The 27,500-nt window shown below is 35.9% G+C and overlaps 3 protein-coding genes across 12 annotated transcripts in view; 2 read left to right on the plus strand and 1 right to left on the minus strand.

The window, feature by feature from the left end:
- LOC113807408 (venom protease) overlaps window positions 1–1,941 on the plus strand; it is a 9,733-nt gene extending 7,792 nt beyond the window's left edge. Inside the window, exons 7-8 of the mRNA XM_027358658.2 lie at window positions 124–284; window positions 572–1,941. Coding sequence (XP_027214459.2) covers window positions 124–284; window positions 572–742 — 332 coding nt within the window. The 3' untranslated portion in view covers window positions 743–1,941. The remainder of the gene's footprint in view (window positions 1–123; window positions 285–571) is intronic.
- A 3,979-nt stretch (window positions 1,942–5,920) lies between these two features.
- On the minus strand, window positions 5,921–12,832 carry LOC113807390 (uncharacterized). Of its 3 annotated transcripts, none has more exons than XM_070128372.1 (3): window positions 12,779–12,832; window positions 9,509–10,790; window positions 5,921–9,122 (listed from the first exon to the last, which is right to left on the minus strand). In XM_070128372.1, the coding sequence occupies exons 2-3, from the start codon at window positions 10,692–10,694 to the stop codon at window positions 7,585–7,587; spliced, it is 2,724 nt and encodes a 907-aa protein (XP_069984473.1). In that variant the 5' UTR covers window positions 10,695–10,790; window positions 12,779–12,832; the 3' UTR covers window positions 5,921–7,584. The 3 variants fall into 3 exon arrangements, with proteins under 3 accessions (XP_069984473.1, XP_027214441.2, XP_027214448.2); XM_027358640.2 differs by having other exon boundaries at window positions 12,725–12,794; XM_027358647.2 differs by lacking the exon at window positions 12,779–12,832 and adding an exon at window positions 11,681–11,779.
- Window positions 12,833–18,366: 5,534 nt separating this feature from the next.
- Window positions 18,367–27,500, plus strand: part of Ilk (integrin linked kinase) — a 17,488-nt gene continuing 8,354 nt past the window's right edge. Inside the window, exons 1-6 of one of the 8 annotated variants that reach the window (XM_027358582.2) lie at window positions 18,367–18,925; window positions 22,399–22,496; window positions 23,963–24,128; window positions 25,642–25,834; window positions 26,256–26,336; window positions 26,572–26,767. In XM_027358582.2, coding sequence (XP_027214383.1) covers window positions 22,408–22,496; window positions 23,963–24,128; window positions 25,642–25,834; window positions 26,256–26,336; window positions 26,572–26,767 — 725 coding nt within the window. In that variant the 5' untranslated portion in view covers window positions 18,367–18,925; window positions 22,399–22,407. Of the gene's footprint in view, window positions 19,687–22,398; window positions 22,497–23,962; window positions 24,129–25,641; window positions 25,835–26,255; window positions 26,337–26,571; window positions 26,768–27,500 lie in introns of all 8 variants that reach the window. The other 7 variants (XM_027358604.2, XM_070128373.1, XM_027358611.2 and 4 more) reach the window with 7 other exon arrangements.

The following is a 27,500-nucleotide window of genomic DNA, read 5'->3' on the forward strand; positions in this document are numbered from 1 at the left end:
TGGAGAGGGAGAGAAAGAGAGAGAGAGAGCCCGGCAGACAGATAGACAGAGAACAGAGAGAACCAGACAAAGTATCCCCATTCCCCGATTAATATACATACTTTTCCCCAAATTTCCTCGCAGGAGCCCCAGCCATCACAGACATCTTGCGGAAGGTGACAGTGCCAGTCATCGACCTCCTCGAGTGCCAGTACCACACCCCAGACCTGTATGGCAGAAGCACGCCCCTGGGTCTCATGGAGGACCAGATCTGCGCCGGCGCCCCTGGGAAGGACTCGTGCCAGGTAGAGTTTCGTGTGAACTCTACGCTCGTTATTAGTATTAGAAGTAGTAGTAGTAATAGTAGTACGAGTAGTATCATTATTATTATTTTCTTATGGTATATTTGGAAAGAAAATCGTAATGGAAGTGATATAGCAAACCCTCCCAAAGAGGAAAAAAAACGTATACAGATAAAAATGATTTTCGATAACCACACTGTAACTGACCACGCCCTCTTGCTGACTGACCACGCCCTCTTGCTGACTGACCACGCCCTTTTGCTGACTGACCACGCCCTCTTCCCCCCCAGGGCGACAGCGGAGGACCCATGATCTACCAAGCTCCCCGTAACGGCGTCTCCTGCGAGCACACCGTCGTGGGCGTGGTGAGCTTCGGCCAAGGGTGTGGGCGTCTCGGCATCTACACGAGGGTCTCCTCCTATTTAGACTGGATCACCGGATTCATCGCCCCGAACGCATGATATGTCTAGGAGAACGCAAACAAACGCTTGGATCTGTAATCTCACGTCGCTTTATGATAATATGGATTTTCCAATATCACATATTTAGATTATATTACTTGTGAGTTTAAGGGGGCCATGGACCGCTGTAAAGATGGTATATACTTACGAAATTTATATACTTGTGTAGTTGCAACTGAGATGCCTTTTAAGGAGAGTTTTGACCAGATTTGCGCGATTCTGGACCACTGTGCGTCGTTTAAATAGATGCAGACGCAGGGACGTGTACGCTGAGATGAAATGAAACCAGGTCGCAACAGAAGCGGAATGAGAAAGTAACGTCTCGAATTCGTCAAGAGTTCTTCATAAAAAGTTCAAATTGAAATGCATCTCGTAATAGCGTAGTCTCTCTCTCTCTCTCTCTCTCTCTCTCTCTCTCTCTCTCTCTCTCTCTCTCTCTCTCTCTCTCTCTCTCTCTCTATCTCTCTCTCTCTCCATATATATATATATATATATATATATATATATATATATATATATATATATATATATATATATATTTGTGTGTGTGTGTGTATATATAGACGTGTGTACACACGTCTATATGCCAGACTTAACTCTTTGATTTGATGTGCCAACGCATGCAGCCTTTTCAATAATGTGTGCATCTTTCCGACACCATGCGCATGATCGTTTATCTGCGTTCAAAGAAAAGGAAAAAAGGATTGGAGAACGAAGTACACAAATATCTTTAATCCTTAATATTGCTTTTTACCTTACAGACTGTTAGTTGATGTGAAGCTGCGAAATGCTAGGATAGTGTAGAAGTTTGTGTCGTTTTGCCGCAGGGCCATTCCCACTCACGCGCGCACCCCCCCCCCCCCTACCACCACCACCACCACCAATGACGCCCCTGTGGCTGTGTGTGTGTGTCTAAATGTCATATGTTCACTAGTTAGTCCTTAGTGAGAAGTAAAGCTGAAGGTTTTGATCATGAGAAGTTGTGCTTGTGATTTCCTACTGGGTATTTATTTAGAAAATATGAATTAATGTTTTCTTTTCTTTCTTTTTTTTTTCTTTTTATTCAGACAATCCCAAAGAATAACTGAAGAAAAACAAATCTTGTTCTCACCCCTTTTTCATATATTTAAAGTGTGTTGCCATATATAGAGAATGTGTAATGTTTTTATATCTTTTCAAAATAAAGAATATTGAATAAGGATTAGAGATACTGATGTTACCTAGATAAAACATTGAATAAATGTATATCTACTGATGTAGATATGCCTAAAATACAAATGACTTTATTAATTCCATAATTAAGAATTCATCCCTATTTAGTTGAATGTTATATATAACTTTATATCAGAAAGGATTAAAGTCATAAATAGAATTGATACAATATCCTGTATATACACATAAGCTATGAATATTCGTCTAAATATATTTGCTCAAAAGGATACAGAATCTTTAAACAAATAATTGTGTCCAATCCACATATTTGCTTGGAAAAGATCTGGATTCCAATTACATGATTTACCTATTTGTTTGTCTAAGGAAGAAGGTATGTATTTTTAAAATCTACCTGTGAACTTTACAAATCTTATTGCTTCTGAATGTCCCTCAAGTAATAGTCGCGAATACTGGACGGGTCTTCCAGCAGGCTGCCTTCTAATGGAAGCAATTGGTCTACCCTTCCATAGACGCAAGGAGGTGGCTATGCCCTCATGTTATATGCTCGTCCTTTGATGGATGGGCATAGTCTGGAAAGGACCAAAGAGCTGTTTTAATAGTCTCTTTAAGAGAGAAGGAAATCGCTGCCTCTGTAGGCCTTCTGGTTTGATCTCTAACGGAGAGAAAAAGAGGCCCAGGTCTCGTGGAGAAAGGTGTTCCGTGCTGGTACCACTTCAAAACCCTTACTGGACACAGCAGACATTCCTCATCTTCATTCCCAACGGCTGTAGAAAGACTCCGCCAACGGAATTCCCTTGGAATGGGGTTAATGTTGTCTGTCTTAGCTATGAATTCAGGAAGATAAGACAATAAGAGGTCCCCCTATACTTGGCAATAGTACTGGAAAGAGCCTGAATTTCTCCGACCCTCTTTGCTGTGGCCAGGGTTACCAGAAAAGGGATCTTTTGGTTAAATCTCTCATGCAAGGGTTCAAGGGGTGGACGTGGTAAGTCCTTCGGCACTACGTCCACATTCCATGATGGCGTCCAGCTAACAGGTCTGTTGGATTGTGAACATGCTTTGAGGAATTGGTCATTGGACAAATCGAACCCCTTATATGAAAAAATGCCATTTAGCGTAGCCTTGTAGCAGAGACTGATAAGTTACATTTTTGTCACAGAAAATAGTCTGCAAACTTTAGTTTGAAACGGAATGGCCTTCTCTCTTGTACCATTGACTCTACCTCTTCCATTTGATTTGATAATTCATAATAATTGAATGTCGCTTGGAATTGAGCGACTCTTGAGGAAGAGTCTCTGTGATGGAGGAATTGCTTGATAGCCTGGTGAAACCTGCGGGCATTTGTCTGTCGTAGTATGCCCATGCGATGTGGAAGGTGTCGAGGCGTGTCTACTGTCTCCTGAACAAGGTCTGCTAACCATTCCCTTTGTGGCCAAAATGAGCTATCAGAATGAGTGTGGTGCCCTGAGAGGTTTGCAACTTGTTGAGCATATTCCTGACAAGAGAAAAAGGAGGGAAGGTATACAGTTCGTGGTGGTTCCAGTTGTATAAGAACGCATCCGTTGCGATCGCTCTTGGGTCTCGGAAAGCTGACATGAAGTTCTGTAGCTTAAGTTCAATCTTGCAACAAAAATATCCACAAGACTGCACTCATCCTGATGAAGGATTCACTCTAGGAATGATCTGATTGCGTCTGCTGAGGCAGTCCGCTAACACATTGGAGGTCCCCTTGACAAACTGAGTGAGGATCTTGACATGTTCCTCTGTCCATTCTAAGATCTTTTGAGCTTCTTTATTGAATATTGTCGAACGCGTACCTCCTTCCTTGGCCAGATGTAAGAGTGTTGTGGCATTGTCCGAGACCAAAGCAACCGTTTATCCTTGTAAAATGCCTGTGAAGTGGAGGCCTTGTCGAATCGCTCTGAGTTCCAAGATGTTGATGTGCAGGAATTTTTCGTGTGTAATCCATACTCCACTTGTTGATTCCTGTACAAGTGATGCAAACAGTTACCGAGGTATCTGTGTAAAGGTACAGGGTTATCCATAGGGTAACTTGGGCCTTATAGCTCGAGTTGGCGGTCACGGATTATGCAAGAAACACGACCCAAGCCGGTCTCACAGTGTAATCGTCGGTTGAACACATGGTCCTGCCAACTGTATCCCATGACCCGGCGTAGGGACTTGTTACAAAGGTCATCGAGACGTAACTCTAAGGCACTAGATAGCGTCCAAGTTCCGCTTCCATAGAGCAAAACTGGCAGTATCAAGGCCTTAAAGACACGTAACTTAGGCCCTCTGCATAGTTGATGTCACCTCCAAATACCCTTGTTGATTGAGTCTTGGCTCCTAGACTATTCCGTCTACTGACTTCCTGGTCTGACAGACCAGAGACATTGACTGCACTACCAAGGTATGTACAGTTCTCTGTGACTTCTGTCTTTTACAGGAGACCTGCAAGCCCAGGGGCTTCGCCTGATTTTTGAATATATCAAGAGCCGCTATCAAAGATTCCAGAGACTCGGATAAATTTCGCAACATCGTCGGCAAAGCCAAGATCCGTGACCCTGGCATTGCCCAGTCTTGCTTCACACTGACTTTGGATGGTAGCTCTGCACATTATCCAGCCCATACATACCGCATTGAAGTCGTCCAGTATTATACGAATGCCTCGCTGGGGACATTTGTCTACCACTGATGTGAGCTTGGTATAGAACACCTCTTTCACAATGAGTTTACATACATCGTTAGAAGCGTACACAGCAATAAGAGACAAAGCCAAAAGTATGCTTCAATCTCAAAGCCATAATACACTCATCAACTGGAAACACGTCTACTACCGAAGGCTGATGTCGGCTGGAGGTGGCTATAGCTATTACCTGGATATGATGGCCATCACCCCAGACCGATAAGTAATAGGTGTACCTCCTCATGCTGATCGTGCCGCTGCCAGGTCTCCACACCTCCGAGAGGGCAGCCACCTCAATTCCAAGCCACTTCAGTTCCCTCGACAGCAAAGGTAATCTATCATTCTGCCGTAAAAAAGGGATGTTCCAAGCTCCCGCCCATATGGCTCGCCTGAAGTTAAACCTCGGTCATTTGCTCTAGGTAGATGCCACCTCTGCTAACCCCGCCGACGTTGCCCCATATTAAAGGAGGCAACAGACTGTGGGGTACAACATCCATCTGTGGGGTTCCAAAGGGCTGTGTCCCATAGGCCTCCCACTTGGTTGGCAGTTGCCAGAGCACAGGACAAGTAATACTCGTTCCCATCCTTAGCCCAAGCAGTCAACTTCTCAATTCGACCCACAGCCTGCCTCACTTGCTGGGTGGGAGGAGCCCCAGGCATTTTCATTTATATCAAGCACTGACCATGAGCTGAACTTAGGGGAGGACTAGCAAGGCCCACCGTTGGTCCAGAGCTAGAGTTGGTACAGTATATATATATATATATATATATATATATATATATATATATATATATATATATATATATATATATATGAGAGAGAGACAGAGACAGAGACAGATATAAGTGTGTGTAATATATATATATATATATATATATATATATATATATATATATATATATATATATATATATATATATATATATATACATACATATATATATATATATATATATATATATATATATATATATATATATATATATATATATATATGTATATATATATATATATATATACATATATATATATATATATATATATATATATATATATATATATATATACATACATACATATATATATATATATATATATATATATATATATATATATATATATATATATATATATATATATATATATATATATCCATATATATATATATATATATATATATATATATATATATATATATATATATATATATATATATATATATATATATATATATATATATATATGTACATGTATGTATGTAACTTCCATAATGTATCTTTGCCATTATTCTCAAATTTCCAGATGTAATAATTTCTAATTAATTTTTAATACTTTTTATTACACATACGACATTTAGGTTTATAATATACTTACAATATCACAGGAAATTATGTTGATATCTTTTGTTCATTTGTTTTTGCTATTTCTTTTATTATTCCAAAATAAGGCACACTATATTATAACACAATATATTTCTTTCTCAAGATTTCTTACTATGTCCAGACACCAAGACTTGAAATTAGAAAAATAATAGATTTCCAAGTAGAAGAACTAAAGATAAAAAGATAAAAAATCTATTCACAATCAATAAAAGACATTTGCATAGGAATGATATGAAATACATTAGGAATGATACAAGCTTTACATAAACAATTTAATATCATATTAAGAATAATCTCACAATGATAATCATTCAGTACTACTCACTTTATATAAAGGAAGATCATCTTCCATTATTTCAGAGTTTTTTTTAATCTACTATGATTAAAAAAATATATTGTTGGTGGCTACAAAGAATTACACTTGTTCAAACGAGTGATTTACCGGCCACATGCACATACCATCAATTAATACATTTCTACAAATTGTTAAACAAATTTAATGGTATGACTTAACAAGAGAATGTTAAAGCCTCCTCCCAACATTTTCATTTCCAAAGAAATATACCTGATCCGTTTAAGTCACCACTGATTTTACACACACACAAGTACCCACATGCACAGACATTCACACATTCACATGCACGCACACAAAGAATCCTTGTTGAAGCTATAACCTCTCCTTGGAACCGTATCAAATCTGTATACAAATTAATGTCAACCTTTTGAATCTACAGAATACCTCTCCTACACTTTTCATATAATAGGAGTTCAATGTCAAGTGAAATACATTGGGCAATTACCTTTGTTGAAGTAAAGAGGAAACAAAGGGAAATGTAGAAGTTTGTATATTGCTCTTTTCATATTTTCTTTTTGTACATTGCAATTATAGAATATGAAACCAACGAGTGAAAATATAAAAACTGAATAGGAAAAACAATCTTTTGGAAGACAATTTTACCGTGTTAGTATTTACTCAAATAACATTCAAGACCTAGATTTCAGTTAACTGAGCAACAGGGGACAAAGATGTAGAAAAAATAAATCATTAATATCTAAATTGTGTACAAAATAACTTTGGTACAATTTCAAGCAAATGAATGATTTTGATAATATTTTCAGACCCATACACACAGATAAACTCTTGGTAAAATGGACATAGCTTTATTTTTGGGTGAATAATCCTCCATCTAAATATACTGGTCTCATGAACCAAGTTAACTTCTTTGTCGTTTAAGCTTTAGACTATAAAATACAGGTAGCGTCTAAAACTGACAACCTTCCAGCCTGAAAAAAATAAATCATAAAAAGATTTACAAAATCATTACTTCAAATTAAACTTAAATTCACTTGTCAATAATAATTATTATCTCTTATTTGCATATCCCTGAATGATCATGAACATCAACATAACATTTTTAAGCACTTGAAAACATACAGGACTTTTTTTCAAAGTTCTAAATACTATCCATTCAGTATGAATGTCATTATAACTCATAAAGCTATACAAGTATTAACATAATAGATTAATTTACAGAAAGTACCATCTATATATTTTTACTTATTTTTCAGCCTCACATAAAAATTGCATAATTCTATTTTGTTACACCTGTTCCTGTGGGTATGCATAAACAATCTGGTATACTGCTGCCTCTGTCTCAAAAGATTCTGGCATTTCCTCCTGAATAGCTACTTGAGGTTGATCAGGCACGGGGGCTTCAACGGAGGGCATCACAACAGTGTTAACAACAGCTGGAGGGGCTTCTACAGGTGCCGTCTTTTTAGCTCGTTTGTATTTAACTAACTGCGTGTGAGTAGTGCCATCACTTTTGATAGACTGAATGTACACACCATGAACACTCTTTATATGTGCAGTCAGGTTGCAACGCTGCGAGAATGAGGATGGGCAAAGGTGACACATGAACGGTTTTTCCCCTGTATGGCTACGAATGTGGGATTGTAACTTAGCTTTATATACAAAAGACTTCCCACATGTCTGACACTTGAATTTCTTATTACTCTCATTATGTTCCTGCCATTTATGCTTGCTAACTGCAAGCTTGTGAGCAAATGCCTTCCCACACAAGTCACAGACAACTGGTTTCTCTCCTGTGTGTGTTGCTAAATGGACAGTGTACTGAGATTTCCAAATAAATCCTTTCTTACAAAATTTACAAACAAACTTTGGATCATGAGACAGTCTATGGAAGTACATTTGTTGTTTACTGTCACACACTTTCCCACATTCACTACACGCTGTTGGGTGATGCTTATAACGATGGACTCTCAGGGAAGTTTTACATTCAAAAGATATTGAGCAATCACTACATGTTAAGTCACCTTGTTTATGATCTCTTAATTTCTGCTCCTTGGAGAAAAATTTATCACAACTTGTGCAATGGAAGGTATTTGGTCCAATAACTACTGGTCCTTTCTTACCCTGTAAAGTCTTCTTTATATGAACCATTGAAATGTGAACTGTCATCACATCATGACGAGCAAATCTCCTGCCACAGTGTTCACACACAAACCGCCTCTCCCCATCACCATGCTTCGTATCCTTGTGCCGTTCCAGATTCTGGGGCCTTGTGAATACAACACCGCACAGATCACAAGGAAAGGAAAATTCAGATGAGTCGTGCTCGTCTTTGGCATGGCGCTGTAGTCTCGTGAATGTGGGGAACACCTGGGAACAGATCTGGCAGGAAAACTCTTGATTTCTATCGATTCTCTTCTTCACCACCTTCTCCTCTATGTAGTGCATGTCACTGAGTTTCTTTGGCCGTCTCTTGGTTCTTAGTCCATAACCTTTCGTCCGTAATATTTCCAAAGCCAATTCACTGTCGTCTACTTCAACTGGTTCCTCTTTGACAGCTACGTCTTTCACATCTTCCTTATTTGCAGGTATGGTAAACTCGTCTTCGAAATCCTCAGTTGAGGGTAATCTTCTTTTCTTCTTCCTCCCTCTCTTCTTCCTAAATACATTGTTTCCTCCAGTAATCTGTCTTCCTGAATCTTCCTCCTCTTCCTCATCCCCAAGGAGCTCAAAATTAGGATCCCCCACCTCATCGTCGCCTGGCTCTGCCTTCAGAGCTGCCTCTTTCCGCTTCAGAACTCTGCCACTTCTCGAGTACTGGGGGTCTGCAAAATAATGAGAATGGATAATGATATGATAAAGATGAAAGCACAAATAATGAAGATGATAATGATGATGGAAATAGTAGTAAAAATAATTATTATAACATCAATAAAAATACTACTATTACTATAATAATGATAATAAGTAATAATGATAAAAATAGTTATAATAATAACAATAATAATTATAATGATGAAGATGGATAGAAGTTAAAGATGAAGATAATAATTACAATTATAATCATAATCATATTCATAATCATAATAATAATAGTTGTTGTCATTATCATTATCAAATACCAGTAGTCATGGGTATATGTTTGGAGTCTTAAAATTTTGTACAGTCTACATGCTTCAAAGCTTGAGGCTTCTAAGACACAAATACCCACCACCTGATTCGGATTCACATCCTCTTAGATTTTCCATCTTCAGTGCTGTCCCGCCATCATCCCTAGACATGCTTCCTGCTGCTCTGTTCGTCTGTCCTCTGCAGCTGCCACTAATAACAGTAGAAACGCCCACATGCTGCTGCACTGGCATGTCACATTGCGTTTGAACACTTCCATCTTGATAAAACGTGCAGAAAAAGAGGTTCATACTTGGACCTATATCGTGGCACGGTTCAGTCTGCGTGGCAACTGTGTTTTCAGGTTCTGTTGGTATTGTGGGCCATGAAATTATAATGGTGTTGTTCAAATCATCAACATTACCAGAAAATACTTCTTTACTACCAGACAGGACAATGTTTGAGTTAACATGGGTGATGGTCTGCAACTCATGTGTTCTGATAACCTGTGAGTCTCTTCTGCTGCTTAGAGTGGTACTAGATGTTATTCTGGGATACTCTTGGGAGGGTAATATATTACTCTTTGACGTTGACAAAACAATAGAAGGGTTGACTGTTGCTAGTGATCTGAGACTTAGACTGGTTGTGTCTTGGTTCCCTTGCGAAGTGATGACTCTCTTGACTGCCACAGGCGCTACATTCTCTGACTCCTCACTAGAAAAAATGCACTTGGTATTTCTTTGACCAAACACAGTTGATGAGGCACTTGTTACAATTGGTCCTTTAAGTGAATCATTGACATTCAACACTTCAATCCCACTGCTACCGTCAACATGGATTACTTCAGGATGCTTGCTACTGTCAATATGCATAACTTCCAAGGTCTTGCCCCCATCCATCTGGACAACCTCAACAGTTTTGCCATCTTCCATCTGCAGCACTTCCACTGTGCTTCCATCACGCATGTGCATCATTTCGACAGTCTCCTTGTCACGCATGTTCACCATCTCTAATTTGCTGTTCTCAACCTGCATCACTTGAACGGATTTGTCATTGCCAACACCCATGACAGCATCTTGGTCCGAGAGCAGACTCTGCACTGTCGAAACACCAGGCATAACACCCACAGTCCTCTCATCCACAAGAACGAAGCACTGCTGATCTCCACCAAGAGGGTCATCATAAACACCTTCGCTCACCACTATCGGGAGATTTGTTCTTGCAGACTGCGCTGGCTTTGTCCGAGAAGTCATTTCAGTGACTTCTGTAACTGAGTGAAGACCTGACATCTTTTCAGTTCGCTGCTACTGGCTGTGTGTCTCGTCTTTTTGGCATTTACAGTGTTTTGATGGTTGTCTCCGATGTCTTGCCATATCACTTGAAACCTGTAACAAAGAAAAATAATCAGTGTCTTAGAAATAATCCTGTGATTCAAAAGACAGAGCAAAGGAAGAAGAAAAATATACATATCACAAAATCACATCTGTTCTATTTCTATAAAAAATATTTGTGAGCAAATTAGCTTTTAACAATAGGCCCATGTTTGGATCATGCAAAAACTGTTACTTGCTGACTTTGTCTTGCACCCGTCAGTCATTCCAGCACACACATAATCAGTAAATTTTAGATACACATTATATACACATACCCATCCCTGTGTATATTTCTCTCATTCTTCCTTTCTTTCTTTCTTTCGTTGTGTGTGTGTATGTGTGTTTAGATATGTATAAGTATTTAGATGTGTGTGTGAGGGAGGGAGAGGGGTATCTGTGAATGTGTATCTCTATATGCACGAGTGTTTGCATATAGAACCCCAAGATATGAGGGTTGGGGGAGCGGGGTAAGCCACTAAAGTCACATAACAGAAACTTAACACAGAAACAGTAAACCAACACTAATTTGTAAAAATGAAGGATAACATGAATAATTGATATGTAAAAGAACAACTACAGAGACTTAAACCATCACTGCAAATAAGGAAAATAAACCTAGCACATATATTATGTCAAGATATAATGTTAAAAAAGGAACCAGAATAGGCCTATATGTGGTGGAGTTTGCTGGCCTTTGCAAGAGTACAAGAGGTGGAAACAGTGGCAATCATTTGATTTTCCAACTCTGAACTATTAGGCATCTAAGTTTCATTTCCACAGAATAAATCTTATTTGGACAGTGCACATCACAAAGAATCCATTATCTTTGGTCAGATGAGGCAATGTTTGCCATGACTGACAGCAGTGGAAGAAGGATCTACAGGCACTGCTCTGATGCTCACCTCCAGCAGTGTACTAAAAAGATGGTAAAACACCCTGCTTCTCTCATAGGCTAGTTTAAGGTCACTTATAACGGTGTTGGAGATCTTGTACTTCTCCCTGCCAATGAGAAGATGAACTATAATAATTATGAGTTTCTCTGCAACTATCTACCAAGGTCATTTGAGATAATCCATGTAGATATATCATGTAGGATGGTGCTTCTTGCCATATGGCAAAATCAGTGAACCTTTGGCTTCATGATTGTGAAGTTAAGTATGACACTGACGTGCGATCTTTCCCAAAGCTCGAAACTGCTATCCAGGAAGCTTGGATCTCATTCCCCCTGCACAATTCTACTGATTTTGTTCATACGAGGCTGGCAGAATGTTTGAAGCCCAAGGGCAATATCATGAAATATTAGTAAAACCTTATTTTTATTAATATGCAGTTAAATATATAAGAAGTATTTTTCCACCTCACACCTTACATTTCTGTACAAACTGTATTACATGAAACTTATTGTCTGATAAGAATTCTGTTCACTCTCTATTTCACCAAAGTATGTGTGGAGGATGTTCATTATATTTTGCTGGAACATTACGTTCAGAGTCCATGTCAATTAGAAGACACTACCAGTATTAGATACCTATATTACATAAGCATTTATTAACAATTATGTAAGGACTTCCTTCTCTACAATCTACAGTCAGTAATGTGACAGAGATGCCTTAATATCAATCAATCTACACTTAAAAGCTATTGTTCCCCTAATAAGTAGTACCTGATGGCTGTCCGAAACTAGAACTACAAAACCACAAAACATTTCCAGGGGGAAACATGAGAATCTGATATTAATTAGAGGCGAACAAGCAACAGGAACTGCGGTTCTGAAATGATACCAGCACAGGTCACTGCAGGGACGGAATTATCAACTCTTTATTACAGAGCTAAAACGAATTAATTTAGCCACGCACTACTGGTAAATCTAAGCATTTCCCTATCCACAGTGTAGATACCATGACAGGGCTGATTAATTTTGAACAGAATGATAATGAGAATCTCACCGCTTCCTGAAAGTAATTGGACATCAAAGAAAAATATTCTCAATGTTTACAAACCATCGGAGGCGGTCGCTTGGACACCGAATCGGAGCGAATCATGGCACTGATCGGATGCAACGAAGAATGGATTCAGATTTGGGATATACTGATCTATCTTGGCAGAAGGCTATTGCGGAAGAATTAATATTCATATTTCTATAAAATCACATTGCTGTTATACATATATAAGTAAATATATAAATATGTATAGTAAAGTACATACATACATACATACATACATACATACATATATATATATATATATATATATATATATATATATATATATATATATATATATATATATATATATATACACACACACACACACACACATAAACGTGTGTATGTGTTTATGTCTGTTTTTCCTTAGTTGTTTCAAATCGGGAGAAGAGCTGAGCTCAGATGGTCCTGTCTGCTATATTTAAATTTTCGAATACCTTTTTAGACTGATGCCCATTTTAGTCACACTCAACGTTATTTGGAAGACTGTTCCATGTTTCAGTAGTTCTCTTTGGAAAACTGAACTTTTTGACATCTTTATCGATTCTTTTTTCAACTTTTTACTGTGACTTCTCGTCATCCTTGTGTTGAAAATTATAGTCACTGTCTAATTCCACTCTTCTTGTAATAGAGTTGAAGAGCATAATCATGTCACCCCTTTTCCTTTTTTTTTCCAAAGTAGTAAGTCCTATTTCCTGTAGTCTATTTTCGTAGCTCATATCTCTTTGAGTAGGAACCGCCACTGTAGCTTCCTTTCAAACTCTTTCCAGTTTGTTTCTATCCCTTATTTAGTGTGATTCCATACCACTGCACCGTACTCTAGACTAGCTGCCGGTTTGTCAGAATTGTGCGAGGCCCGACCCAAAGAATATTAATATACTTGACATGCATAAATAAATAAATAAATGCATATTCATAAGTATAGGCATGCATATCAACCGGGCAAATAGATAGTTAAATGCATATCTCTCAGATATATAGACAAATATGCCTTTATTTCTGCGTCTGTATTTATGAAAATTCACTGGGTCGGGCCTGTCATAATTTTAACAACCCGGTCATAGGTCTTTATGATGGCTGTTGTGATCTTTACCATAACTTTGTCCACATACATGAATGCCCTTTTTTTTCAATCAGCCCTTGCATTTTATGTACCTTTCATTTATATGATCATTTTGGGCTCAGATTAATGATTATGATTACCAAAAGTCCCCCCCTCCCCTCCCTATTTGCTGTGTTTAATACTGCGTCTCCAAATTCATATTGGTATAGTAGATTTCTACTTTCTCCGAAACTGTTTACAACATGGCACTTATTGGTCTGGATTTTTTCCCAAGTACAACTCACCGTGACTAAGTTCTTGGTGTCACTTAGGAGGCATTGGCATGAGACGTTGTCCATCAGTTTTTTCTATATTTTCGCGTCGTCTGCAAACATATTCAGATTACTACTTGGGGCTTATGACTGATCCGTGTCAAAGTCGAAAAAAGTCATCTGTCTATGCAATATATGTACACATACACACACACACACACACATATACATATGTGTGTGTGTGTGTGTGTGTGTGTGTGTGTGCATACATACATATATGTATCTGTGTGTGTATGTGTATGCATTTATATGTGTAATATATATATTTGTGTGTGTGTGTACGTGCATTTATATAAGATTTTCTTCATTAATATATATTTCATTATTATCCCTATTATTGTTATTATTATTATCATTATTATTACTATTATTATTATCATTATTATTATTATTATTATTATTATTATTATTATTATCATAATGATAATAGTTATCATAATCATTACCATTATTATTATCATTATCATTATTATCATTACCATCATCATAATATTTATTAGTTTTCATTATCGTATCATGACTATTATCATCACAACTATTATTATCATCATTATTGTTATAGTTTTTATCATATTCATTTTCATTATCATAATCACTATTATGAGCATTCTTATTTCTATTACAATTATTAATACGATTATTAATATCATTATCATTTATTTCATCGTAATGCTATCATTATCAATGCGATCACTCAATTTCATTAAAACCATTACTCCCATCAATATTATCAAATACTACAGTCATTTTCACCATCATCATTATCCTAATAGCATTAATGTTATCAGCACGATAATTATATGCGTCCATTCTACCATCTTCGATTTTGCATTAGTTACGTATCCCTTCATAATACGATTGGACAACAATACAAAAGGTTTTATGTTCGACCGGAAGTCTGTATTGGCTAACTGGTAAATTGTTCGTCTTTTGATAATTTTTGGGGCACAGTGATGATGAAATAGATGACGGTAATGATGATAAAACGGCATGGAATAAAAATGTTGTTATTTATTTTATTATTTTGTATATTTTAAGGAGCATAATGATAGAGCTCTGCTGGAAGTCAAACAAATCACATAATTTTATTTTCTGGATCTATAGATTTATGAGTTCTATTCATCATATATATAAACTTTTTTTCTAATTGTATACCTGCCAACTATAGATGATATTGTGGTGATAATACGAGAGTAACTATGGTAAAGAAATAACTATATGTTAAGATACCTTTATATTCGTCTGTTATTGCTTATATTATCATTATCCTATATTTTTTTCTTTTTCTTTCTTATTATGATGATGATTACTGTTATTACTACTATTCTTAATATCATTATTATTATGATTATTATCATTGTTATTATTATTATTATTATTATCATTATTATCATTATCATTATCATTATTATTATTGTTATTATTATTATTATTATTATTATTATTATTATTATTATTATTATTATTATTATTATTATTATTATTATTATTATTATTATTATTATCATTATTACTATTATTACTATTATTATTGTTATTATTATTATCGTTATCAATAATATCATTATCATCATTGTAGTTATGGTTATTATCAATATCATTATTATTATTGCTATTACTATTATCATTATTGTTTTTATTATTATTATTATTGTTATTATTATTATTATTATTATTATTATTATTATTATCATTATTATTATTATTATCATTATTATTATTATTACCATTTTTACTATTTCTACCATTATTTTTATTACTATCATCATCATCATTATCATCATTATCATTATCATTATTATTATGATTATTATCATCATTATCATTATCATCATTATCATTATCATCATTATCATTATTATCATTATTGTTATTATCATTATCATAATTATTATCATAATTATTTTCATCATCAATATTAGTACCATTATCATCACTATAATGAGATCAGCAATAATGATAGTATTGATGACAATGATAATGAAAGTAATGATAATAAGAAGAATAACAATAATGATAATAGTAATGACAACGCTAATAATAATGCTGATAATGCTGATGATGATAATAATGATAATAATAATGATAATAATAATAATAATAATAAAAATAAAAATTATTTTCATTAATATTATTATTATTATCATTATTATTATTATTATCATCATCATTATTATTATTATTATTATTATTATTATTATTATTATTATTATTATTATTATTATTATTGTTATTATTATTATTATTATTGTTATTATCATCATCATCATCATCATCATCATCATCATCATCATCATCATCATCATCATCATCATCATCATCATCATCATCATCATCATCATTATTATCATAATAATCATTATCATATTTATTGTCATTACTATCATTATTGTTATGATAATAATGATAATAGTAATAGTGATAATAATAATAATGATAATGATAATAATAATAATAGTGGTAGTAAAAATCATGATAATAGTAATAATATTAATAACAACAACAACAACAACAATAATGATAATAACAACAATGATAATAATGATAAAAAACATTCATGATAATAATGATAAAAAACATTCATGATAATAAACATGATAATAACAATAATGGTAATAATAATGATAATAAAAATAATAAGAATAATTATAATAGTAACAATAATAATAATAATGATAATAATATTATTATTAATAATTATAATAATAATAATAATAATAATAATAATAATAATAATAATAATGATAGTAATAATAATAATAATAATAATAATAATAATAATAATAATAATAATAATAATAATAATAATAATAATAATAAAAAATAATAATAATAATGATAACAACAACAACAACAATAATAACAATAATAATAACAATAATGATAACATTAATAATGATAACATTGATAATGATAATGATAACAAAAATAGTAATAATAACAATAATAACAATGATGATACAATGATAGCAATGTTAACGATAAACATGATAATGAAAATCAATATAATCCTAAAACTTTTCGCTCTTGACACACAGCAATTAAGTAATTATAATCTCTAAATGCTACACTGATTAGATACAACTGACAAAAAAAAGTTTCGTGGATTGTAGTGGCACATTTTCCAATAGATTATTAAAAGATTGCTTCTAATGCCAAGTCTATTGACCTTCTAAGCATGATTCAAGGCGAAAGAGTGTGGCTTCTGAGCTAAAGATTTGATGTATGTAGGTCTTGCAAGCGTGTGTGCGTGTGTGTGTGTCTTATAAGCGTGTGTGCGTGTGTGTGTGTGTGTCTTATAAGCGTGTGTAAGTGTGTGTGTGTGTCTTATAAGCGTGTGTGTGTGTCTTATAAGCGTGTGTATGTGTCTTATAAGCGTATGTGTGTAGGTCTTATAAGCGTGTGTGCGTGTGTGTGTGTCTTATAAGCGTGTGTATGTGTCTAATAAGCGTGTGTATGTAGGTCTTAAAAGCGTGTGTGCGTGTGTGTGTGTCTTATAAGCGTGTGTGCGTGTGTGTGTGTCTTATAAGCGTGTGTATGTGTCTAATAAGCGTGTGTATGTAGGTCTTAAAAGCGTGTGTGCGTGTGTGTGTGTCTTATAAGCGTGTGTGTGTGTGTCTTATAAGCGTGTGTGTGTGTCTTATAAGCGTGTGTATGTGTCTTATAAGCGTGTGTATGTAGGTCTTATAAGCGTGTGTGCGTGTGCGTGTGCCTTATAAGCTTGTGTATGTGTGTGTGTCTTATAAGCGTGTGTATGTGTGTGCGTATCCAAGGTCTATATAAGTACTTATATATATAGACCTTGTGTGTGTCTTATAAGCGTGTGTATGTGAATAGAGATAATATCTTTATTTCTTAAAGTTGATTTGCCTTTTTGGCTGTTATGATATTTTATTTTCTTTGATGAATGCGTGCTTAAGATGGTTATAGATTAAAATTTAAATGTTTGAATTGAACCTTATCAGTAATACTTTCTTTCTGTTCGCCCCGCTCATAAACGAATATAAATTGTAACTCTTGCTTTCATATCTTTCATAAGATAGAATAACAGTAAGAATAATTGATTGTAGATATTCCAATAGACTTTGACCGAGTTGAAAAGAGTAGCCCTGGCCTGTAGTGGGGCCACACCCTTTGTAATGTTACATATTCCCAGAAGAGAGTGACTGGATGTGACATATCCTGTCCGCGATGCCACTTCACCTTATAAAACCCTTCGATTTTAAGGCACTGCATCCTTTGAGAGTGGCCCTCGTACACAAGGGAAAGGATTATAATGCCAGGTGACGTGCTGTGGCATTGCAAATAGGTTGTGCAGATAGTTCAACCGATCGAATTTAATTGGTGCAAGTGCTGCACCCACCCGGGGCGTGTTCGCCGACACCCTAATTACTCCCTCAAAAAATGTCTCTCTTAAAAAACTCGACAGTAGCCAGAGGCATGAATAAACCTCTCCTCTGGCCACCTGAAAGGCCAAATAAATCACGTAAAAAAAGGGCAGTGATGAATTTCTCTCTCTCTCTCTCCCTTAACCTCACCACACCTCAAGCCGCGTCCAACCTCCCACTCGAAACAACCACTCTCCCCTCTCCACCGGAATGAATAAAAGACCTTCCCCCTCTCCACCAGAAACCCCCTCCCCCTCCCAATAAACCCCAGAAAGCCCCCCACGCCCCCACGCCCGCACGCCCGCACGCCCGCGATGCTCACGGCGGTTCCAATGTTTACCGTGGACGGGAGTGCGTGCGTAGGTGTGCCCGAGAGAGGCTGTCAGCTCAGCGCCAGATGGTGAGTTTCTCGGGTATTCTTGGGGGAACACGTCATGCAACGCTCGCAGGGGGGTGGAGAGGTGCACGCCCATTAGGTCAGGTTGATTTCCAGGTGAGGAAGGTGCGAAAGAAGGGCGTGACGAGGGGGGAAAGCCCGTTCCGTTCGCGTTCAGGGCGTGAGCGAAATGTAGGTGGGAGTATTTGGCTGTCTATTTTTAGGAGAGGAGGTCCTGTCGCTGGCAGTGGCGAGGGTGCCAATCGGGCTGTTTACGCAGGGCCAAAGGTAATCACCAGAGAGTACCAGTGCCAGTGGTTTCCCGGCCGGTTGCAAGGGATCCCCACGTAATCTGTGCTTGGAGAGATAAGCAGGTAATCTGCCCTGCTGAGGGAGCGAGGGCCAGGGAAGGGCACTCAGGTGTTGCTTGTGCCATCTGCTGCTTTAAAGCTTATGTCGTCACTGGTGGGAACATATGGACTCCTGTTTGTCTCTGCTTTGGAGGGTTTTAACTCTAAATTTGTTTTAAAGCAGGGACTGGTTTGGGTTTACAATCTTGAAAGTTATTTCCATAGCATTGCTATACCAAGTGCATCTGACTGATTGCTATCAAATGGTGAATGCTAGAGCTGTTAAGGAAGACTTTCTAATCACGTAGATATACAGTAAGAAACTGAACTGTTTGTGATAAAAGAAGTGTTATTGAACCAAGTTATCCTTATCAACTTCATGCACCGTATGCAGTAGTGTCCCATGATTTAATACACGCCCACATGGATACTCGAGTAAGAAATTAGCCAGAATGTCAGTGAAAATTGATATAGAAATTTTCTCCCAAGTTAGAGTAAATAGTGAAAATACATGCTAAAAGTGTTATTTACACCTACTTTGACCTTTCATCATTGAGTGATAAACAATGTGAATTTGCTTTCTCTTTTGGATATTTGGGTTATGATGTGCCGCAGATTCGTATTAGCCTGCAGTGCTTTCAAGACACTACAAAAACTATGTAATGTTATTTTTTCTACTGACCAGCTATGTTGCCCCACTGTTTTCAGGATGGTATAAGCTACATAGCACAGAGTTTGTTTACAAAGAAGTAAGGGTAAAAGTTTACAACAGGGCTGCACCTTATTGACTGAGTCCCCAACTCTAATCAACGAACAAATGAACCCGATCCAAAATGCAAGAAAAACCCAAAGATCATTGTATGAACCAAAAACTTGGACCTCCTGCTAGTTGCCGTATTTCTCTAGCTGGTTTTCCCCTTGAATTCCTCCAGATCACCGTTTCTTCCTAGCTCTGGTCTCGCACTGCCATGCTACCTTGCAATTATTATTCCTTGTTTCTGTTAATATGTGTGAATCTCTTGATATTAAGTGAAAGTATTAGTAATTGTTTATGAAGTGACCACACCCCTCTGGGACCAAGTCCCTATGACTCCATTTACTCTTGGGGATCCACAAACATCTCCATATGAACCAAAGACCTTCCTAACTCGGGCTTCACCCCCTGACCCCCGCCCGATCATTGTATTTCCGTATTAGGGGCTCTGGGAGTGGATTTCCGCCCAGTCTCCATAGACTTAGTCTCCATGCGACATTTGTTGTGACCTAATTTTCTTAATTTCTGATGTTATTCTTAGCCTTCGATTATTGCAAGTATCATTGAATGCTGTTTTTACCTTTATTTATGTTTGTGTGTGTATATACCAAAGTTTTACATTTTACAAAACTTTTTATCAAATTGCCATAGACAAGAACTGCCTTATTTTCTGTTCTTCTCTCCATTCTATATGGGGAAAATACACCTTAAACCTTGTGAAAGTGTGAAACTGAAACTAAACCAAAATTGCCATGGGCAATGTGTATATGGATAAACAATCTGAATTTGGTTGGCTAAAGTTCAATTAGTTTGAGTTCAACTAAGCTAAATTAAATTTGGTTATGTTAGTTTTGATATACTTACGGTTGAATGTGATCAAGATTTATAACGATATCGAATTCATTTGGAAGGAGCTTAAAGTGCATAGAATTGCTAGATTGATAAATTCTAGGCATTTATCTTAGACCATTGTTACAAACTGAAAGTGAATTGATTAACCCATTGGATCCAGGTGATATCACATTATAGGAAAATTTGGTTGAGGGCTGTATGATGCGAATATGCTGAATGTGATACTTAATTTATTTTACTGCACAGAGTTTTATACTACCAAGAAGGAGAATATGGAGTATGCCAAATGAAACCATTGTATGATCATCATGATACAGGACAACAAATTACAAATATAGACTTGGAAAATGGCCTACAAGACATAAGCCTAATGCCTGGATTCAGGTTATTAAAGTGAATTAGAACAATAAAGAAAAAGGAAATCTTTACTCTGATAGTTTTGAATTCAAATATATATATATATATATATATATATATATATATATATATATATATATATATATATATATATATATATATATATATATATATATATACACACACAGGATCCACTGTTGAAAATCCTGCTGTAGAATTACTTGTGCATTGTTATTAACTCTTATTCTAAAGGCAAGTTTTTCCTGTATTGCTGATGTCTGAGGTACATATTTTTATTAGTTATGCTATATCAAAAGCGTATTGAATTGTTTTCATGGAGCATACTCTATATTATCTTTCCAGGTAATATAAACAATGCAATAAGCAGTAACAAAAAGTAACAGTGTGCTGTTTGTGTATATATATTTTTTGTGTGCGTGTTAGCCATTTCCTGTAACGCACCCTACACTGCAGGTGACAGCAGGGAAAAATAGGTTCCTGGGTGTGGACATAGTGTCATCCTTAGGGCTCTGCAGGACTGTATACTCCACCCTTGCATACTAATGGAAATAATGCCGGAGTCCCTTAATTGAGAGCCTGCTGAGTCAGTCTCCCTCCAAAAGTTTAGTGCAATCATGGCGAGATGTCCCTGTCACCTGCCACTCGCCAACAGTTTCTCGTGACTAGATGTTTCTATCACCCTGGTCCTCGGACAAATTTTTCCATAACAAGACATTCTCCCCAATAGGATCCAGTGGTTTAATCATTAAAATACTAAAGTGTGACATTAGCAGTAATGCTATACTAAGAAAGGATTGCAGTTCTACTTTATTTGATGCAAAATTAATTAATTGCTTGAATTATGACTGTTTGGTTTCTTTGATTATGACAGGAGTGTAAAGTGAAGAACAGTGTCAGTTTCTTCTCATATATCTTATGTCTTTGTATGGCTTTGTATCTTATTTTGTGTGGGCCATATGTAACACCATATATACATCATTTGGAGTTATCACAATTACAGATATTGCAGAATTGCAAAAAGTATCAAAACTACAAGCTATATCAGCATGTATCATAACAAGTGTTTAATATCCTGACTGCCAAAGGAGGACTTTTTACATTTTTGTGCAGTTACTGCAGTTAAAATTATGTTTCTGAAGTCTTATTTTTTATTGTCTTTGCAGCTTTGAGTCATGGAGGATATATTCCATTGGTGCCGTGAAGGCAACACTGTACAAGTGCGACTATGGCTAGACGACACCGAGCATGATATGAACCAAGGGTAAGGATTTGCTGAAGTGATTAAAAGGAAATAAAAGAAATGAATAAATTTATTAGAGGTATTTTATGTATCACATCATAGATTTTCAATTCGATTTTGAAGAATTATAGATTTTTTTTTCTCCTTGGATAGATATATATGAAAAATAAAATAAAATACTTAATTAGAGTTAATATTTCATATTTGATATTTTTTATATTTATTAGAATATATTTTTTTGTGGGAAGGGATTTAATGTTTTCTGCATATATTTTGAATCTAAACAATCTCCATATGTAAATATGAAGAATGCAGGAAATGCTAAGTATGTACGTTCTAAAATCGCAATGCCCTGCTCGCCTAGACTTGGCCTGTAGTTAAGGACCAGAACCTTTGTGGATGGGAGCATATACCATCATGGGAAAGCATTTACAAGATTCAGCAGTATTGTCTTCTGTAATGAGTATCACCATTTGGCTTGCCATTGTGTGAATCGTGATTTTCCATAGATATGAAAAATATGCTTTATCACATGTTTGTAATGATTTTGTTAATCGCTCAAACAATGAAACTGCTAAAAACAGCCTGCCTCTGTTGTTTAACAATAGTGGTAATTAAACAAATACCATAGATTTTATTGTTACTATTTAAATAATGTGGAATTAGTAGCAAGTCAGACTGATGATCTATTTCCATTCCATATCTACTAGTATGCATTAACTCTACTTCTTTATGGCAGTGTGCAACAAGAAACATTTTTAAAAGTGCAATAAATGTTTCCTGCCACTCAGGACACGCTACTTCAGGAGCTACTGAGCATTGTCAGTATTTTTAGTTAAAGAAACAAATCTTAAGAGAGTAGTATCTAGTACTGCAATTTTATCATGCTTGAATCCTTTCTTAACTATATTCTTTGCTTCTGCAGAATCACATTTTCAGAATTCTGATAATTTTTAAAGAGAAAGGCATGTTATACTGGAAGTGTAAAGAAATCCTGTATTCTTTTCAACTTCTTGTGTTACAGAGATGACCATAACTTCTTGCTCTTACAATGGAAGTATAAAGAAGTCATGTATTCCTTTCAACTTTCAAGAGAGCTGACCATGGCCTCTCACTCTTGCAACTGGAAGTATAAAGAAATTGTGTAGCCTTTTCAGCTCTCAACAGAGATGAATAATGGCTCTTACAAGGGAAGTGTAAAGAAATTATCTAATTTTTCAACATTCAAGAGAGATGACCATGGGCTCTTTCTCTTGCAACTGAAGTGTAAAGAAATTATGTATTCTTTTCAGCACACAGTAGGGATGATGATGGAAGTGGAAAGAAATGATGTATTTTTTCAACTTTTAACAGATGACCATGGCTTCTCGAATTGGAAGTGTAAAGAAATCATGTATTTTCTTCAACTTTCAATAGAGATGGCCGTGGCTTCTCACTCTTACAATTTAAGTGTAGAGAAATTATGTATTCTTTTCAACTTTCAACAGAGATGACCATGGCTTCTCGCTCTTGCACTGGGCAGCCAAGGAGGGTCACCTGGGCATTGTGGAGATGCTGATAACCAGAGGTGCTCGGATCAATGCCACAAACCTTGGCGATGACATTCCGATTCATCTGGCAGCTGCTCATGGACACAGGGACATTGTCAGTCTTGTAAGTCTTGTGCTGTTTTTATTGTTATTGTATTAATTATTTTTTTACTCAATATTTTCTGGTTTGGGATTGTATTGTAAGAGAGTTGCCCTTTGACATTCACAAGCTGAACTTTTCCATACTTTCCTTGTCTTTCTTTGGGTATGGCTTTATTATATGTGACATAAAAAAAATGGGAATAATAAGAAACTAAAAGAAGTGGTTATTAGAGATCAGTCATGCTTAAAATAAACTTGGGAACTAAGGAAAATTAATAGTTAACACAACAGAAAACATCTGTTGATAGTGAATAGATACACTACTTCATAAATAAACACATGAAAAAATATATGTTTTTGTGGTCTCTTTTAAAGTAAATCTTTTTGTTTTTGGTAATTTAGCCCAGTTTAGGATAGCATTCTCTATATTTGTACATTCATAAGCAGATTTTCAATAATTAAGCCATACTGATTTTATTACATGGTTTACAGCTTTTATTTCTGAAAACTTCTGACAGGCTGTAGCAAAATAAAGATAAAAATATATATATATATTTTTTGTCTTTTTTTGAACAGTTTATTGATTTCTGGAAACATGTAACAGGCAGTAAAAAAATAAATGGAATACCGATGACAAAACAACATCACGTTTGGAATCAGTATTGCTTGTGTGCCCACAGACAGAAATGATCTTTGACAGAACTAGTGACATATTGTGCTTGAGACAAATGGCAGATACCATCAGTTGGAGATTTCTATATTTGTTATGTTTTATGTTTTGAACGTCCACCAAAATCTCTCAATGTTTACCCAGTAACGAAGGGTAAGGATTTAGGTAAAGTTGGGTGAGGTCAGGCATTTATCAGGGCATGCCAATCTCTCCCATGGTCAATGTCTGGCTTATGGTGTAAGGTCTTATTCCTGGGAATAGGTCATAAAATCATGATTATTTAGCATGCAATGTCACGTTACTGATTTTGAATTGGATTTGGGCAAACTTTATTTTGATTTTTTTCTCCTCTCTTTTCTAACCCAATGCTCTTGGGGATGGCATGTACGTATATGCCGTGCCATGCTGACTGTGAGTTTAGTTTATAGATTAATTGTACATAGATGGGTCCACAAGTACAAATTACTAGTACTGTGCATATCACCTGAATTTTGGAAATATTTTTTTTATCTTGTGTTACTTTTGATAATTTCAAAAACAACATAATGATAATTGACATCTTTAATGAGAATACCAGCATCATTCTTGGCAGCACTAGTATAAAAAAAAAAAAAAAAATTCTGAAAACTCAAGAAAGGATGAAAGGTGAGGTCACAAGGTGTACTAATTGACTCCATGGGTAAGCATTTGCAACGCCATCTGTGTGCAGAGACATTATAAAAAAATACTCCATGATCCCGACAGCATGGGTTAAAGATAGGGAATAGTCTCTTTCTTAATTAGTTTATTTTACTCTCAGTGATATTTAATGGGCTCTTATTGCCCAGTGTTTTCCCAGCATTTAAAGTCGCATCATTCCTTCCAGCTGATAAGACACAAGGCGGATGTCAACTTTATCAATGAACACGGAAACACCCCACTACACTATGCCTGCTTCTGGGGGTATCAGTTGATCGCGGAGGATCTCGTACAGGCTGGGGCATCGGTGTCCATTGCCAACAAGTATGGGGAAGTTCCATTGGATAAGTGCAAAGGAGCCATGGCAAAGAAGCTTCACAGTAAGTGAAATATATGAGTAGAGATTGAACTTCTTTGATATTCATTGGTTTGATGTTGATGCTTTTCAAAGAATGTAGTTTTTTGTTTTAGAGTTTGGTTTAAATTTGTTAATTAGATTATTTATATATATTGGTGCTGTTGTTGTTGATTATTATTATTGTTATTATTATTATTATTATTATTATTATTATTATTATTATTATTATTATTATTGTTATTATTATTATTATTGGTATTATTATTATTATTGTTATTATTATTATTATTATTATTATTATTATTATTATTGTTATTATTATTATTATTGTTATTATTATTATTATTATTATGATAACTGTAATAGTGAATTAATGATAATGATAATGATGATACTGCTAATGATAACAGTAAGGATAATGATTTGTGTTTGTGTTTCAACAGGTTTGGCAGTTGACTGCGGCCAAAACCTTGAGAAGGTTGCTTTCAAAGATCAGAGTTGGCTTGGCCTGAAGACTCGTAGTCGTAAGTAAATTCTTTACCGGATATTTTATGTATCAAGCAAAGTAATTGTAGCCTAAATGGGCAGTCTGGCTCTTTGTTTTTTCTTTGAGATGTGAAATGTTTTCCAATTGGGTTGATTAGAGTGCTCCAGTGAAATTGATTGGACAAGCAGACTCTTTCTTCCTTTGATTTATGAAACAGTTTTAATGTATGAAAATGGAGTATTTAGATTGCCTCACCTCATTATTCTTTGCAGGCGACCCTACCCTCTCCAGGCACAAAGGCATTAATATCAATGAATTGGCCCTTCACACCAAGATTGCCGTGAGCCCTTCTGGAGAGATGTGGCGTGGGAAGTGGCAAGGGAACGAAATTGTTGCAAAAATTCTGGCTCTGAGGGAATGCTCTCCACGAGTGTGCCGTGATTTCAATGAGGAGTTCCCGAGGCTAAGGTATTGTGGTTTCTTTAACCCTTTGAGAGTAGCTGCTTCGTCAGAGAACTGGTCATGTGATTTGTCTGTGGACATTTTATTCTTATTATGATCTTGATATATGGTAATGTCCCCATGGTTTCTTAGTCATACATAAATGATTCACATCAAGGCTTAGCCAATCCCCGGCTGTCTCTTTATCTCAGACGTATTATATAGTACCTTATGTCCGGCATCTCTCTCGTAGACCTGATTTTATTATGGTTGTGACTTCTTTTTCTTTCCCCTTTTTGTACCTACTGTAACCACTGTCAAGGATTTACCTAAGGACACCACATCACAGAATTTCAGAAAATGAAATAAGTGATCTTTTGAACGTAGCAAAGAAAATAGATGGCGAGCTTCAATGAAAGTATAGGACATTTCTGTACAGCTCTTGGGATATTTCTCAAGAGTTCCGTCACTAATCATGCTATGATACAAAGGTTGGCCACCACTACAAGCTTCACAGTATTTAAGGGTTGATTAGAGGTCCTTTTGGAATGATCAGATCTCAGTTTCTAAGTTAGCATCTTAACCAACCATGCTTTCTCAGAAATTCACCAATTCTTCTAAATAGGACTTTGTTACCACCAGCAGCTTGTTAATTTCCGTTATGCAATACCCTATCTCCTATTAGCCCAATGCTGCCTGGAAGATGTATTCACTTAAGTTTTCATTTGTGATATGAGATAAGCATATCTAGATCGAGGTG

Source organism: Penaeus vannamei, chromosome 12, assembly GCF_042767895.1.
Source record: "Penaeus vannamei isolate JL-2024 chromosome 12, ASM4276789v1, whole genome shotgun sequence".
Taxonomy (NCBI): domain Eukaryota; kingdom Metazoa; phylum Arthropoda; class Malacostraca; order Decapoda; family Penaeidae; genus Penaeus; species Penaeus vannamei.

Coding starts and splice junctions, on each gene's coding strand:
- LOC113807390 (XM_070128372.1), bottom strand. CDS start 10,694: ATGTCAGGTCTTCACTCAGTTACAGAAGTCACTGAAATGACTTCTCGG. Junction 9,123..9,508: donor ATGTGAATCCGAATCAGGTG/GTGGGTATTTGT, acceptor ATTATTTTGCAG/ACCCCCAGTACTCGAGAAGT.